The 15,830-nt window shown below is 41.1% G+C and overlaps 2 protein-coding genes across 2 annotated transcripts in view; one reads left to right on the forward strand and one right to left on the reverse strand.

Annotated features, from left to right (window-relative positions):
- LOC117509932 (rabphilin-3A-like) overlaps positions 1-1,189 on the reverse strand; it is a 115,228-nt gene extending 114,039 nt beyond the window's left edge. Inside the window, 1 exon segment of the mRNA XM_034169547.1 lies at positions 962-1,189. The gene's annotated coding sequence lies outside the window, so the exon portion shown is untranslated.
- Positions 1,190-8,668: 7,479 nt separating this feature from the next.
- vps33a (VPS33A core subunit of CORVET and HOPS complexes) overlaps positions 8,669-15,830 on the forward strand; it is a 44,050-nt gene continuing 36,888 nt past the window's right edge. Inside the window, exons 1-2 of the mRNA XM_034169861.1 lie at positions 8,669-8,820; positions 14,794-14,859. Of these exons, the coding sequence (XP_034025752.1) occupies positions 8,719-8,820; positions 14,794-14,859 (168 nt within the window). The 5' untranslated portion in view covers positions 8,669-8,718. The remainder of the gene's footprint in view (positions 8,821-14,793; positions 14,860-15,830) is intronic.

Below are 15,830 nucleotides of genomic sequence, written 5' to 3' on the forward strand. Positions count from 1 at the left end.
TCTCTTAAGTGTGGAGAGAGGAGTCAGCTGCAGAAATCTTTTTCATATTGTTCATTCAGTTGTTGCTCCCCTCCCCCATTAAATCTCCATGCTTCAGGTCTGTAGGAGGAGTTGGGAGATGGAAGAACTTGGAGTCAGCCTCTTTTCCATCTACCAACTGTGCTGAAATAGATAGATCCAGTGATTTCATCATGCATTTTAAAATTACAGCACACATCATCACAACCAGTCAGTCACCTGTGCTGTGGCACCGGTGGAGATGAGCTGCTGCCCAGCCCTGTCCTCCTCCAGTCTGCAGCCACATCGAGCTCCAGTGTGCACTACTACTATTAAAAAAAAAAAAAAAAAAAAAAAAATCCTGCAGCAACGCCCAGAGACTGCGACCACACAACCTCCCAAATGCATTAGCAGCTCTGCTTTCTCCTTTTCAGACCTGCAGCAAGGAAGCACTGATGCAGGAGTGCACCATCTGATTCATCCCGAGGCGGACCGAGAGCCACCAAGTGCTTTTCACCCGGCCGTCCATTCATGGACAAGCTGGGAGATGTGATCACAGCACCAAAGCACGCTGTAGTAAACCAGTGCAGCGTTTCAAAATAAGACCAGCTGTATGCAGAAAAGACAGCGGCGTTTCAGCGATTTAAACAAAGAAAATCTCACCAAGATACGCACAATGACGAACAACTCTCACAGGTCACAGCTCAGTGCATGTTGCTCTGAAGGCGTTCGTTCATCTTTTATTATTATTATAAGGACTGGAACATTTCATCAGCTGAAAGAATGCACGCAGATTGTTTTCAGTGTGGCTTTCTTGTGAATGAAAATGCCGCATTCATTCAAGTTGTAAACAAAAATCTGATTCACCCACTCACAAAGCAAACAAACAAACAAACAGTGAATTAAGATGAGCTGTGATTTTAAATATAATAATGATAATAAACAGCTTCGACAGCGGACCTACCTGCGAATGCTGTGGCTCTCTGTGAATGATGCGCATCAGATTTGCGCGCTTGGCTCGCACATTGCGCACGTCGCGCCCGTCACCCGAAGCCGTGTTTTTTCGTTTTTGGATTGTTTGCTTGAGGGAGAGGTCTGATGCTCGAGGCACAGCCGGCTCCACACTGCGTGGGAGCTGCTCCTCTGTCGTGGAGGAGGAGGATGAAGAGCCCTTGGTACACTGTGAAGGAAACCCCTGGACCTGAAGTGGACAGTCTCCACCTGACTGTGTCCACAGCTGGACGTCTTTTTATACGCCGATATTTGCGTGTAGAGTTTATAAAAGCTACTTTTCTAAAAATGTATTAGTTATTTTAGAATTAAAGGGGCGTTTGTGTGCAGAATATATATATATATATATATATATATATATATATATATATATATATATATATATATATATATATATATATATATATATATATATACTAGATCTGTTAGAAAAGTATCTGACCTTTTTATTTTTTGCCAAAACCTGATGGATTTGAATCACGTGTGCTTGCATGAGCCAACCTTGAACCTTCGTGTGCATGCGTGAATTTTTTCACACCTGTCGATTGCGTCATTTGCTGGTAAGCAGTCTTTGTGTGAGGATGGGTGTAGTCTCTTGTCAGAATTTCTTTGCAAGGAAAATGGCGGAACAACTGGAGCAGTGCGACTGCATCAAATTTTGCCAGAAACTGGGCGACAGCCAGGTGGAAACCATTCGGATTATTCAGACGTCTTTTGGTGACGATCCTATGGGCGTCACACAGATTAAGGAGCAGTACAACCGGTTTAAAGAAGGCCGCACAACGGTGGAGAGCGAGCCGCGCTCCGGTCGGCCATCAACATGCTGAAATGACCAGATCATTTCCAAAGTGAACGCTGTGGTGATGTGGGACCATCGTGTGACTATCCGAGAAATTGCGGAAGAGGTGGACATCAGCACTTTTTCGGCACATTCCATTGTGACAGAAGATTTGGCCATGAAAAGAGTTGCAGCGAAATTCATGCCGATGGCTTCGGCACAAAGCTGCTGACGGAGCAAAAGAACCTCCGTGTTGAAGTCTCACAGGACAGGCTGTGACATGCCCACCTCTTCCACAATTTCTCAGATAGTCACACAACTGAAAAGCCACCGAAAGCCGTCTGAATCATTTGAATGGTGGAAGAGGTGGGCATCATTTTTCGGAGTCCAGGGTGTAAGGAAAAAGAAGCTCCAAAAGATACACTGGGGCCAGGCCATTGAGGGCTTTAAAAACAATTAAAGGAAGTTTAAAATCAACTTGGTAATGGACCGGAAGCCAGTGAAGAGTAGCCAAGACTGGTGTAATGTGGTCAGACTTTTTCTTTCCGGAAAGAAGATGAGCAGCAACGTTCTGAATGAGCTGGAAGCGGTTTAGAGAGATCTGATCCAAGCCAACGTACAGAGAGTTACAGTAATCTAGTCTACTTGTGACGAAGGTGTGGATGACCTTCTCAAGGTCAATCCTAGAGAAATACCACAGAGAGGTAACATGTACAAAAGGAAAAGAATAGGACCTAGAATGGAGGCTTGAGGTACTCCACAGGTCAGCAGGGCCACATCTGAAGAAAAGTGGCCCAGCTGCACTCCTGTGCAGTTGGACCACAGGAGTTTTCGCCACCCAACCACAGGAATTTTGGCATGGGATGTACTAGTTGATCTGGTTTTCAAACAAACCTACAGCTGTATAAGGAGAATTGGGCTTAGGCAACCTTAAAACTGGGATATTTTGCTTGCAAGAAAAGCACATTTACTGTTTAGTGTCAAGTACAGGAGCTATTCTAAAAATATAATGAATCATACATCATAACCTGCATCGCTTTGTCTCACTCTGGGCTCAAACTCAGTTCATGGGATGGGAGACAGACACTCAAAGCACAAGGCTAAAACTCATGGTCTCCAACAGGTGTCCCAAAAGGGTCTTTGGGCCTTAGGTAGTGAAGTTTATTTAATTTCTGCAGCACAGCACTGCCTGCTGGCCTCCATTCCAATTGTCACATTAGCATATTTTTAGTGTAATTGTACAAAGCATGTTAATATGAGGATTTCTGTGGGGGGGGTCACATTTAGAATTAGTTAGGCTATATATCAGGAGGGTCGCAAGCCGTGACCGACCTGTCACTGCAGCCCAAACCCGGATAAGTGACAGAAAATGAATGAATGAATATACACTCACTAGCCACTTTATTAGGTACACATGTTCAATTGCTTGTTAACACAAATAGCTAACCAGCCAATCATGTGGCAGTAACGCAATGCATTTAGGCATTGAGACGTGGTGCAGATGTGTCAGAATAGGAAAGAAAGGGGTTTTAAGTGGACTTGAATGTGGCGTGGTTGTTGGTGCCAGACGGACTGTTCTGAGTATTTCAGAAACTGCTGATATCAGACACCACCATATTTAGGGCCCCGTCACACATAGTATGAATGTGGTCGAATTGCGCATGAATTGTGCATGAAGCAGGAATCGTATGCAATATGTGTAAAATCGTAGCTGCCTCCAACGCAACGCTGTTGCTACAACTATTTGCACACACCAGCAGCTGAAAAACAGAGTGTGCGCTGTGAGAGCCCTTCGATCCCTCTCACAGCAGGTGTCGGCCAAATTCCAGGTGACACACACTAACATCTAACACCGCTTGCTTGGCAATTAGAAAATGTGTGGCTATTCACGCTATTAGCACGAAAACAGTCAGCAGACGATCACTTTCGAGCTGAATGCGAAATTTGTCCAAGTGCCCCCACAACTGTGGAGTTGCCGAGTACACATGTGGTGTGCCTGGATATTGGCTCCACCCACAACACTCGTGTGTGTGGGTTTCACGCTCCTCCACTTCCCTCCCCAACATGTGCATGCATGTGGTTCACCCCCCACCCGCAGGGAGGCGCCTTTTATCTGATCACAGAGTGACACCTTGGTCTGTGTGCTGAATGGATAGGGGGCGTGGCTGGTTTGTCTCTGGTCCTGGACGTCACAGAACATGTGCCGTGTTTTGACGGACAAGTGTGTGTCTGCTTGCTGTCCTAACATGGAAATACATAAAAACATATATTGCTTTTGCAACAGGCTGGAGAGCGCGCACATTGACAGGCTGCCCCAGGCTCCCAGCTGAAACGGACTGTCAGTTCATGTGGACACGCAGCAGGCGATCTGAATGTCACGCCGTAACAAATGCCGTTTGGTCATTTATCATGGCACTTTTTTCTCTTTTTAAAAAAAATACATTTATGTCCTTGTTGATTTCAGATATTTTTCCGCACCCTTTACAGGCCAGCGATGGTAGCACAGTGGTAAAGTTTCTGGCTGGTAATCAGAGCTTTTGTAAATTGCAGGTTCAAATCCCGTGGGTGACATGTATTATTTTTTTGTTTTCACAGCAGCTGCGCGATGTGGTTACACACGCTCCAGCTGCTCAACTTCAATTTCAATTTGTTTTCATTTATATACAACAAAGTTGCCTCAAGGTGCTTCACACAAGTAAGATCTAACCTTACCAACCACTCGCACCATGTTCCCACTGGGATGGTTTCTTGCACACTCGTGCATGACACCATCACATGCATGAAACCGTCGCAGCAGGTTCATTCACTCCTGCCTGTCAGCTCGATGTTTTCATGGTTCGGTCGTACGAGCTGTTCTACCGGGATTCGCTCTGATTTGTATTTATTCGTACTATGTGTGAAGGGGCCCTTAGGGTTTACAGAGAATGGTCCAGAAAAGAGAAGATATTCAGTGAGCGACAGTTGTGTGGACGAAAATGCCTTGTCAGAGGACAATGGGCAGACTGGATGAATGGATGACTGTGTGATACCATCATGTCAGTTTGGACCAACATCTCTGAGGAATGTTTCCAACTCCTTGTTGACTCTATGCCATGAACAATTAAGGCATTGGGGGGGGGGGGGGGGGGGGGACTTACAAGGTGTACCTAATAAAATTACCGGTGAGTGCGTATCAACAGGATAAAACAGATTCTGCAAGTCATTACATTTTCAGACCATTTTCACACCATGTGTGAGAATAGTGACACAATCAGTTAGTGTGCCTGCTACCCAGACAGAATATCCCAAAGAATATTTCAAAGCAGTCTTTACTCCCATTCATTCATTTTTTGCACATTACAAGGGTTTTATTCTGTTACATTTACAGTATTTTCTCAAAAGGTATTTCCATATTTTTATTGTATTTTTATAGACGAAACCATCGTGTGCTCTTTCTCTGGTTATCACAAGAGCTGGACATCAGCCATTTTCCGGCAGATTTCACTTTTACGACGGTCTCGTATCCACAGAGCCATCCGTTTAGAAATGGTCCGGTGGCTAGTGCCGCGTCGTCGCAGCTCGGAGCGCGGCACGCCGAGCGTCCTTAAAGGGGTCCTTAAAGCTGTAGTAACAGACCTTATTCTCTGTGAAGCCTGTAAAATTTTCACCGAAAGCCAGATAAATTTTTTGAATGGTTTCCAGGTGCCTGTCTCTAACAGTTTCTGAAAAAATTCTGATGGAAAAAAAGTCCTTTTCATTTCGCCATTTCCAGACAATGAAAATCAGACGAGGGGGCGGGACCACTCCTTCCCAAGGCGTGCTCACAGGCGAATGACGTAACCGACAGGCGTGGAAAAACTCACGCATGCGCACGAGGGTTCAAGCATGTCTGACGTAAAAACATATGAATGAAATCCATATAGCTTTTGAAAAAAATAAAAAGGACCTATACTTTATTGACAGCCCTCGTAAGCAAGATAAGACACAACACTTGTTGTAAAACACCTCACAGACAGCTCTGTCAGAATGAAACCCTACAATCAAAACCTGACAACTCCTTCTAAAAATATCATTCTAGCAACAAAATGACACACACATGCACCATTTTGAAACACTTTCAAAGCAACAGCAACGCACTGTTATTTGTTCTCAAACAAGAGATGAAAGTTACAGTATTTAGCAACAAAAGTGTTATTTCCCTGTTTTTGTTGTTTTTGTTGTTTTGTTTTGTTTTATTTTTAATGGCCAGTGCGGCGCTTGCGCCGCTAGGCGGGGCATATAGCATCCGGGTTGTCCGTCCGTCCTTCCATCTGTCCATCTGTTCGTTTGTCCGTCTGTCTGTCCGTTCATCTGTCCGGCCACAATTCGTTCGCCGCAACGTATTGCTCACAAAAACTTCACATTTGGTGGGTACATGCCTTGGAGGAGTACTTCACGTGGGTTCGAAGGCCGGTGACCTTGACCTACTTTTAAAAAATGACCAATAGTTGCATTTGTTTGAAGGCTACCGACTTTTTATGGTCACTGTTGGCCACATCCTCTAAATAAATATAATGTCAATCTCCAATTTTTTTCCACTGTGTATCCCAGTTTACATCAAACACATGAGGGTTCAACCAAATACCTACCCCACACATGTACATATTACTGCACTTTACATAGCAAATAGTACGGGGCATTTCGTGACGAATGTCTCTAGTTTACAAAGAAATAGAAAGTTCCTACAAATACCTAAAGAAAGATAGAGTACTGTACAGTTGAATTGCAAAACACAAATCAAAACAATGAAAACAAGTGTTTACAGTGCTGTAGTTTACATACATGGTACAGTACATCAGAATGATATTACACTTGACAGTACTATCCACTGTGTGAACACTTTGTCCAGCAGTGTGAAGCCGTGGTTCATCACATGGTCGGTCCACCAAAGCTGCTCAAATTTCATCTGAAACATTTCTCCTTCTTGCTCTTCTTTTTTCTTTGTCATTGTCCACATATCTCTGTCTTTGTTTTCCTTGTCCTCTCCCTCTGCCTCTTTCTTATCTTTCTTATCGCCTCAGTGATTGCAGATTTGACAAAATGTCTTACCAGAGATCTAGTTGTAGTGCCAAAGTTTAGACTGATTGGTGGTGAGTTTTCTGTGTGAGTGTTTTCAGGTGTGTGCATAAGTATTTCCAATTACCAGATGTGTTTTACATCTTTATTAAGGGTTTGTTCCAGTGATAACAAGATATTTTATCTTTGGGTTGTGTGTCTAATGTAGAAAACTGTGTGCATTGTTCTGCAACAACTGTGTTGAAGAATTGCAAGCAATGTGCAAGGCCTATTGGGGAAACTTTATTAAAAATGTCCTGTGAAATTTTTTTTGACCCTTATGTTCAAGATGCTTAATTCCAAACAAACCCAGAGATGTCTGTTACCAGCTTCTGCACACATGCTTCCCATCAAAACATTATTTGGAAAAATAAGGAAAGGAAATTGATAATAACTTCTCTTTCTGTGAACTTAGAGAAACAATCATGAATTTGTTTTGGAACTGTCATTATACTATTATTTTATAGAAAGTATTTGTCCATTACATTCATTGTAACATTTCTGCGCAGTTTGCAGTGCTGTACAAATATGTTATTTCTTCTTATAATGTTAGTGGATCAGGGAGAAAAATACAGTATCATAAATCTTTTTATCATCATAATGTAATTTCATATATGCAACAGTAAATATTGTCATGAAAAACCTTTATTTTATTTTTTTTATAAATGAGATGCACCATTACAAATTATTGCCTGAAGTGTTGAAAAGCTCATTCACTTAAAAAAAAGACTATTTAAACCATTCCCTTCTTTCCCTTCTTTTATTTTTTTTCCATTGTTATATTGTATTTTAACCCATGGCAAATACATGTATTGGTGTTTACAATTGTTTCAGAATTGAAAAAAAGACTTTTTTGATAGCTTCTTTGTTTGATCTGAACGTACGGCAAGATTTAAACTCCACAGCCATTCCGTTCGATCGTGGCGTCATGTCGCCATCTAATGGTCAAAATATTATTTGCACAAACGTGAAAGATGTCAATCTGAAGAGTTTTTTTGTTGTTTTAATGAGCATGTTCAAGCTTGCAGTTTGCCTCAAATTGTCGGTTTTAATCAAAAATAAACGAACAAATACATTAAAGCTTTCTCAATTCTTGGCAATAAATATACATTAGCCTTGGCTATAAATATTAAGATGACATGTGGCAACAGTCACTTGTTGCTGATTGATTCATTTATAACAGACAGTTGATTTCAGCATGTTATGAACAAAATATGGATCAGATGATAAAGTTAGCTGCTGAAAGAGTTTCTGTTGAGTGACATCAAATTATGTTTGTGTGGGACTATTTTTTGCACATAAAACTATTTAGACATAATTAGCACATAATTACACGCAGTGTAATATATCATTTCGATTTCCGAAAAACGAATGCAATAACATGAAATTCAATTTAATTTTATGTGTGTATGCATTGCCTGTGTAATCCTACAAAGTAACCAAGTTTTCATGATTCTGGAAAGGTTGACTTCTTTTGGAAGATTTCTTCTTTACATTTGGTGCAACATTATTTATTACTTTATGTATTTACATTCTTTTGAACCGTACTATTTTGTTCAAAACCTAGGCCATTTCAGAGTTTTGTGTATATTTGGATTGCCTGTCTCCTTTTCCGAGCACAGATTTTAATGTAATTTTAATTAAAATATCGTCATACAAATAAATGCAAGAATCCATTTTAAATATATATTTTACTAAAGAAAACTATACTATACTATACTTTTTTAATACATGTGCCGTCTGTGCTGAGAGACTGGATTCTGAAGTGAACTATCTTGCTTTGCTGTTTTATCCATTGGTTTTATCGTTTGTTGGTCACGTGATCGTGTTTGCGGAAGTCACCTGATTTTTGCTTAGAAATGGCTGCCCATCTATCTTACGGAAGAGTTAATTTAAACATTTTGAGAGAAGCAGCACGAAAAGAGCTTCGAGAGTTTTTGGACAAATGTGCGGGAAGTAAGGTAATAAGGCGCACGAAAAGATGCACATGTGAGCGAAACGACTGCACCATCAGCGCATTATAGCCTATAAGCTACAGCTTGTGTTTGCGGCCGTTTTGTATGTAAACATTGCTTTTGCGTGAATTACGATAAAATACAGGCTTTACAAACCATTGTATTTATGACGTGATGTTGACATAAATCATGAAGCAGAAATACTACTGATCAATCTTTATCCAATGACACTCTGTTGGTGACAAGTAGAGAAGACATGCATAAAATCCAGTCCAGAGTGACCAGTGATTGAGAAGCTGTCAGCAGATGGTTGGCTTACAAATTGACTAATACTAAATTCTATGAAAGCAAAGCCTATGATCTTTGGTTCTCCACCAAGCTTGGCAAACCCCCAATGAGACAGGGCCAGACAGTGGAGCAAGTCCAAACCTTTAAGTATTTGGGTCTTTGGTTCGACCGGTTTCTAAATTAGAAGCAGTATATTAATTACTTGGCTAAGAAAGTTGTTCAGTGTGTTGTTATACAATTTAGAATCAGACATTAACTAACAAAAGACACAGCAAATATGTTATATCAAACTATGATTGAACCAATTGTTTCCTATCGGGACATCATGTGGTCCAATGGTACAGCTTGCAATCTTGGGAGAATTCAAAAATGACAAAACCAAGCAGGTAGTAGCTATCCCTAAATAAAGGCATACACAGGCATACACACATTGTGTGTGTGTGTGTGTGTGTATATATATATATATATATATATATATATATATATATATATATGAGGGCTGTCAATGAAGTATAGGTCCTTTTTATTTTTTTCAAAAACTATATGGATTTCATTCGTATGTTTTTATGTCAGACATGCTTGAACCGTCGTGCACATGCGTGTTTTTCCACGCCTGTCGGTGACGTCATTCGCCTGTGAGCACTCCTTGTGGGAGGAGTCGTCCAGCCCCTCGTCGGAATTCCTTTGTCTGAGAAGTTGCTGAGAGACTGGCGCTTTGTTTGATCAAAAATTTTTCTAAACCTGTGAGACACATCGAAGTGGACACGGATCGAAAAATTAAGCTGGTTTTCGGTAAAAATTTTAACGGCTGATGAGAGATTTTGAGGTGATACTGTCGCTTTAAGGACTTCCCACGGTGCGAGACGTCGCGCAGCACTCTCAGGCGCCGTCGTCAGCCTGTTTCAAGCTGAAAACCTCCACATTTCAGGCTCTATTGATCCAGGACGTTGTGAGAGAACAGAGAAGTTTCAGAAGAAGTCGGTTTCAGCATTTTATCCGGATATTCCACTGTTAAAGGAGTTTTTTTAATGAAAGACGTGCGGACGGGTCCGCGCGTCGGGACGCAGCCGGCGCGGTGCGGCGGCACAGGAAAAACACCTCCGTGTTGATAACCATTTGTAAAATCCAGGCGGCTTTTGATGGCTTTCAGTGGAGTGAGTATATGAGAAATTGTTTAACAGCTGGACATGTTCCAACTTGTCCGTAAGGCTTCCAACAGAGGTGTTTTTCCTGTGGCGGAGCGTCACAGCGGCTGCGAGCCGAACCGCAGGCTGGAAACAGGCTGACGAGGGCGCCTGAGAGGTCACAGGCGAATGACGTCACCGACAAGCGTGGAAAAACTCACGCATGTGCACGAAGGTTCAAGCATGTCTGACGTAAAAACATATGAATGAAATCCATATAGTTTTTGAAAAAAATAAAAAGGACCTATACTTTATTGACAGACCTCGTATATATATATATATATATATATATATATATATATATATATATAAGGCACTGTGAAGTGCCATATATATGTTTTGTGATGACATTATTAAGCTCCATACATGTATTGTGGTTGGTAGATGCCTTTTCACTCATGTTCCTTCTTACCTGACAGTAAAGTTCATATGCGCTCGAGACTTCCATTCTCATGCAAATAGACATGGGTGATGCCGGATATGTACAAGGATAGTGTGACAGCGGTGAGATGCGCAGTAGGAATGGCATTCACTCAAGGTGGAGGTGGAATTACACAAAGGATCAGCTCTGAGTTCTTTCTTATTTGCAGTGCTGATGGACAGGTTGACAGATGAGATCAGACAGGAGTCTCCATGGACCATGATGTTTGCAGATGACATTGTGATCTGTAGTGAGAGCGGAGAGCAGGTTGGATCTAGCCTGGAAAGGTGGAGATATGCTGTGGAGAGCAGGGGAATGAAAGTCAGTAAGAGCAAGACTAAGGCTGGGTTCACACGGCAGGATAATTAGGCTGATATCGGATCCGATCTTACCCTTCCGACAATCTTAAGGATGCCCCGACAATCATGATGATGCTAAAGATAATCATCAGATATTCCTGTCGTGTGTGGTGTGTTAATAGCATTCTGATCTGCTCAGAAGGGCGTCAGGAGTGCGCCGATCGCAAATTGGCGATATTCAACATGTTGGATTTTTTTGGCCTGATATCGCAGCGTGTGTTGTGTCCTCTGACCACAAATGTGCACGCAGCCTGCTGAATGTGACGTGCAACCAATCAGAAAGCGAGGTGACGGACGCACGGAGCGGAAAATAAAATCAAAACAGTTGTTCTGACTTATCAGAAAGTCCGGTGGTCACGTTGTCTCCACTCCTTTAAAGAACACCTTTTCTTTTTCTTTTTGTATTGTTTTTCCCTCTGTTTTAAATAGTCCACAAAGTACCTCTGTTTGTTTACTCTGAAGTCACGTTTAATCTCGAGAGATTTTGCGAGATTTCCTGTCTGAGCTGTGAATGTTCATGTGTGAAATCTGTTTCTGTGTGGTGTTGTTGCTGAACACCATACACTCTACGACCAAACCTGTTAGAGCCATGATTTTTTTATCTTCACGTGTGTTGTCTCTCAGGTTTTGGAAACCTAAAGATAATTTTAAGATCCTGCCATGTGAACCAGGCTTAAGTACATGTGTGTGAATGAGAGGGAGCCTAGTGGAATTGTGTGGTTACTAGGAGTTGAAGTGGTGAAGGTAGATCAGTTTAAATACTTGGGGTCAACTGTCAAAAGTAATTGAGAGTGTGGTAGAGTGGTAAAGAAGAGACTGCAAGCAGGGTCGAGTGGGTGGAGAAAGGTGGCAGGGAATATTTGCAAGAGTGAAGCGGAAAGTCTGTAAGACAGTCGTGAGACCAGCTATGTTGTAGAACATAGAGATAGTGGCACTAACAAAAAGACAGGGTTCAGAGCTAGAAGTGGCAGCGCTGAGGAAGTTGCGATTCTTTTTGGGAGTGAGGAGAATGGACAGGATTAGGAATGAACATAACAGAGGGACAGCTCAGAGGGACGGTTTGGAGACACAGAGGTCAGAGAGGAAAGCTTGAGATGGTTTGGACATGTGCAGAGGAGGGACCCAGGGTATGCAAGGAGAAGGATGCTGAGGGTGGAGCCACTGGGCAGGAGAAGAGGGAAGCTAAAGAGGTTTATGGATGTGCTGAGGGAGGACATGCAGGTGGTTGGTGTGACAGAGGAAGATACAGAGGACAGGGTGAGATGGAAACGATTGATCTACTGTGGCGACCCCAAATGGGAGCAGCCGTAAGAAGAAGGTTTTAATATTTGAAACAGTATGAGTCAAATCTGTGTGAGGACTTCACTAAAAAGACATACAGGGTCTGTTCATGCTGTACTGCACTTTTGTATTTATGTGGACCATCCTGAATAAAAATATTTATCACTTCAAACCATTAAAGTATAAACAGTGTTGCCAAATTTTCTTTTCATTTTCAAATTTCCAAATGATCTCAAACAGTAACTCAAATGGCAATTTGCGTGATGTAGGTGGCGGCAATAGCAGCAAAGCCATGGCAAATACAGGTTAGTCTGAGGCCATGCCCCCCTCCCGCAATCATTTTTTTCCTCAGAAGACATCACTGAGATTTGTTGAAAACAGCAACAAATAACTGCAGGCTGTTATCCAGCAAAAAGAACACATGCTTGACTATTAGCATCATGGTGGCTAATAATTTTGACCCTGGTAGATTTTGGTTTCTGTAAAATAATTTTGTTTCTGTGTGCAAAGTAAAATACTGTAAGGATCCAAAATAAAACTAAGTTGTTTAGAAATGCTGTATTGAAAATTCCTTGTTTTGTTTAAAAAAAAAAAAAGCACGTGGGAAAGTTTTTAAGGGAATAGTAAATTTCATAGGGAAGTTAATAATTTTGTCTTCATCTGTAATTAGCAGTTGGTTGGAACTGTGTCAGTGGGCAGAGAACTCCTCTGAACTGCTATCTTGGGTTCAAGATAGCGTTCGCTGTTAATGTGTCTGCATGCAAATCCAGCTATTTTATTTCTTTATTTGCTGAAAATGCTGGGTTTTTGTGCATTTGGATACACAAATAGACACAGCAAGGGCTTCAAGAGATACAGATTCCCTTCAGATCCAAACTGAAGAAACATTTGGAAAAATAAAGTCAGCTGTGTGTAATAAACACCATATAACAGGTTTTGTACAACAGATTTTTGCTCACATCAGATAAAATATCCCGTCCAATCACAATGTATTTCCATTAAACCCCTCACATGTGGGACCGGAGTCATTTCCGTGATTAAAAGCCTGAACATTTATTTTTTCACACTGTGCTCAGACTCTTAGCCACAGCCTCACGTGCACCTGTTAAATCAGACAGCACAAAAGGCTGTGTTTTCACACTTTGCTGCCTTCACCCTTTCCTCTTTCATCATATTTTAATACTTTTTACAGTGCACACGCTGATTACATTTTGATAATGGATCAAATACATTTGGCAGAAAAAAATTTTCAGAGGAAATTTTGACTCGGTCATTAAATGAGGCGCACATCTCAATTCAGGATTCACCATAGATGTTCAGTACTTCCTGACTGTAACTAATCCGTTACGTACAAATCGCTCACATCGGATAAAATGCCCCATCCAATCGCAATGTATTTCCATTAAAACCCCAAGCAGTCTGGATGTGCAGAGGTACAAATTAAAGTTCAGCTCTGACACTCGCTGATTTCAGGAAAGTGGGATCGGAGTCATTTCTGTGATTAAAAGCCAGACCGTTTATTTTTTGTCCACACCGTGCTCAGACTGGGACCTGAAGCCTGACGTGTACCTCTTAAATCAGACACAAAAGACTGTGATTTGACTTGTTTCTGCTTTTACTCCTTCATCTGCCATTATATTATAACAGTTTTTACAGTGCGCACGCTGATCAAAAATGCATTAGAAAAGTTCACAACTTTACAGCACAAAGCCATAAAAAAGGAAAATGTACAGCTTACCTTTTATATGGAGGTGATGATTGGAGAACGAAAAGCTTGTTGAGGGTAAAATTAGTCCAGAATAAAGTATAATCCAGAGATGGAGAACTTTAAAACTGTCACGCACGTCATTGCATGACACGGATTACAGTTGTGCAGCTGCATAAATCAGGCTTTAAATTAATTAAATAAATCATCATAAATTGTAAATTTATGATTGATTAACTATTACTATATTTATTTTGATAGTACCTGGATGTGTTGCTGTATGTGGTTAAATGATTTTAAAAAATGTTGAAAACATTAAAGGTTCATTCAGTAGTTCAGCGCATGTTCTGAGTTGATGCCACTCTCTCAATTAAGGCACAATTAGTAATTAAGTTACTACTACTTCTTGTTTGTACTCCTTACAAGTTCTCAAATGAAATAAGCCATTGTTTGTCCTAATCAGTCGTGTTTTCACTGAGCTGACACCAAACACCTTTTAGTTTTCAAAACCCTGTTTCTCAGTATTTTGCATTCCATTATTACAAAAGCCATTGTTTTTATCTGATTTTAGTTCACAATTGAATGTAAGGTATGTGATGAAGTTAGGTTTCTTAGCTCACAAGCTAATCTGCTACAGGCTTTTTTTTTTCTTTCATTCTGCAGTGCTGCCACCTCATGCCTAACACATTGATGTTTTGGGTGTTGATAATGAAATGTCTCACTCTGTGTGTTGTTCTTTAGGCCATAGTTTGGGATGAATATTTGACAGGACCGTTTGGACTGATTGCACAGTATTCTTTACTTAAGGTAAGTGCCATGTGTGGGCTGTTCACTGAATCGACACACCTGCTGTCAAAAGTTGTTTAAGCATCTTACAGTCTGTTTCTGTTAACAAGAGGCATCAAAGCTACTTGTGCTGAAACCCGTCAGTCCTCCAAACTCAGGTCATCTGGTTCTCAAACTCTATATAATGCATCAGCAATTATGAGATATTATAATGACAACTATGGAGAAATGTGGGTGAAATGCTCAAAAATTACTCAGTACTGACCTGCAGCTTTTTTTTTTAAACTAATCAGAAATGTTTTTGCAGTACATTGTCAGATTCTCACACAGTGTATCTGTGTATTTATTGTCAAACTTGCATCTGTTAATTTGTTGTAGTTAGTCAGCAACATTAATTGCTCCTATGAATGATCTGCTTGCATACATTTGTGCAGATCCTTTTCCTCGCCAGAAAACCTTTCACTTCTGAGTTCACCATCTAAACATAAATGCACTAAGTTCAAGTGCGCTCAGCTCTTAAAGGCAGTGGCAGATAACAAACTGATTTATTTCATATTACACTAAAAACACATCTATACTTATAAACTAATACAGCCTCCTTATACCCTGTGCCTTACTTTGTGTTCTGATTATGTGCTGTGTAAATAGCAAAGTGAAGATGTACACATCCCATATGTGGTTGAGCTGTGCACTTTATGCACTACAGCGTGTCAAGATAGGGCCCTGAGTGTTGGCTGAGTGTGCAAACTATAGACTCTGTAGGTACTGAACAAACCCTGCGTGATATCAGCCATACGTTTTCTGAAGAGACCAGAGGCTTCATGTTCAAAAACGTGTGGATTTCCTACTAAAACTTGCCGTACGCCAAAATTCAGAAACTGGCATAAGCACAAAAAATTCAGATGTATCAAAGTGTGCGTAGGCATGGATCCACCCATGTTTAGTTTGTCCATCCCAATCAACGTGTATTTGAGCACACGTGCACAGTGGTT

This window comes from Thalassophryne amazonica, chromosome 5 (genome assembly GCF_902500255.1).
Source record: "Thalassophryne amazonica chromosome 5, fThaAma1.1, whole genome shotgun sequence".
Lineage (NCBI taxonomy): Eukaryota > Metazoa > Chordata > Actinopteri > Batrachoidiformes > Batrachoididae > Thalassophryne > Thalassophryne amazonica.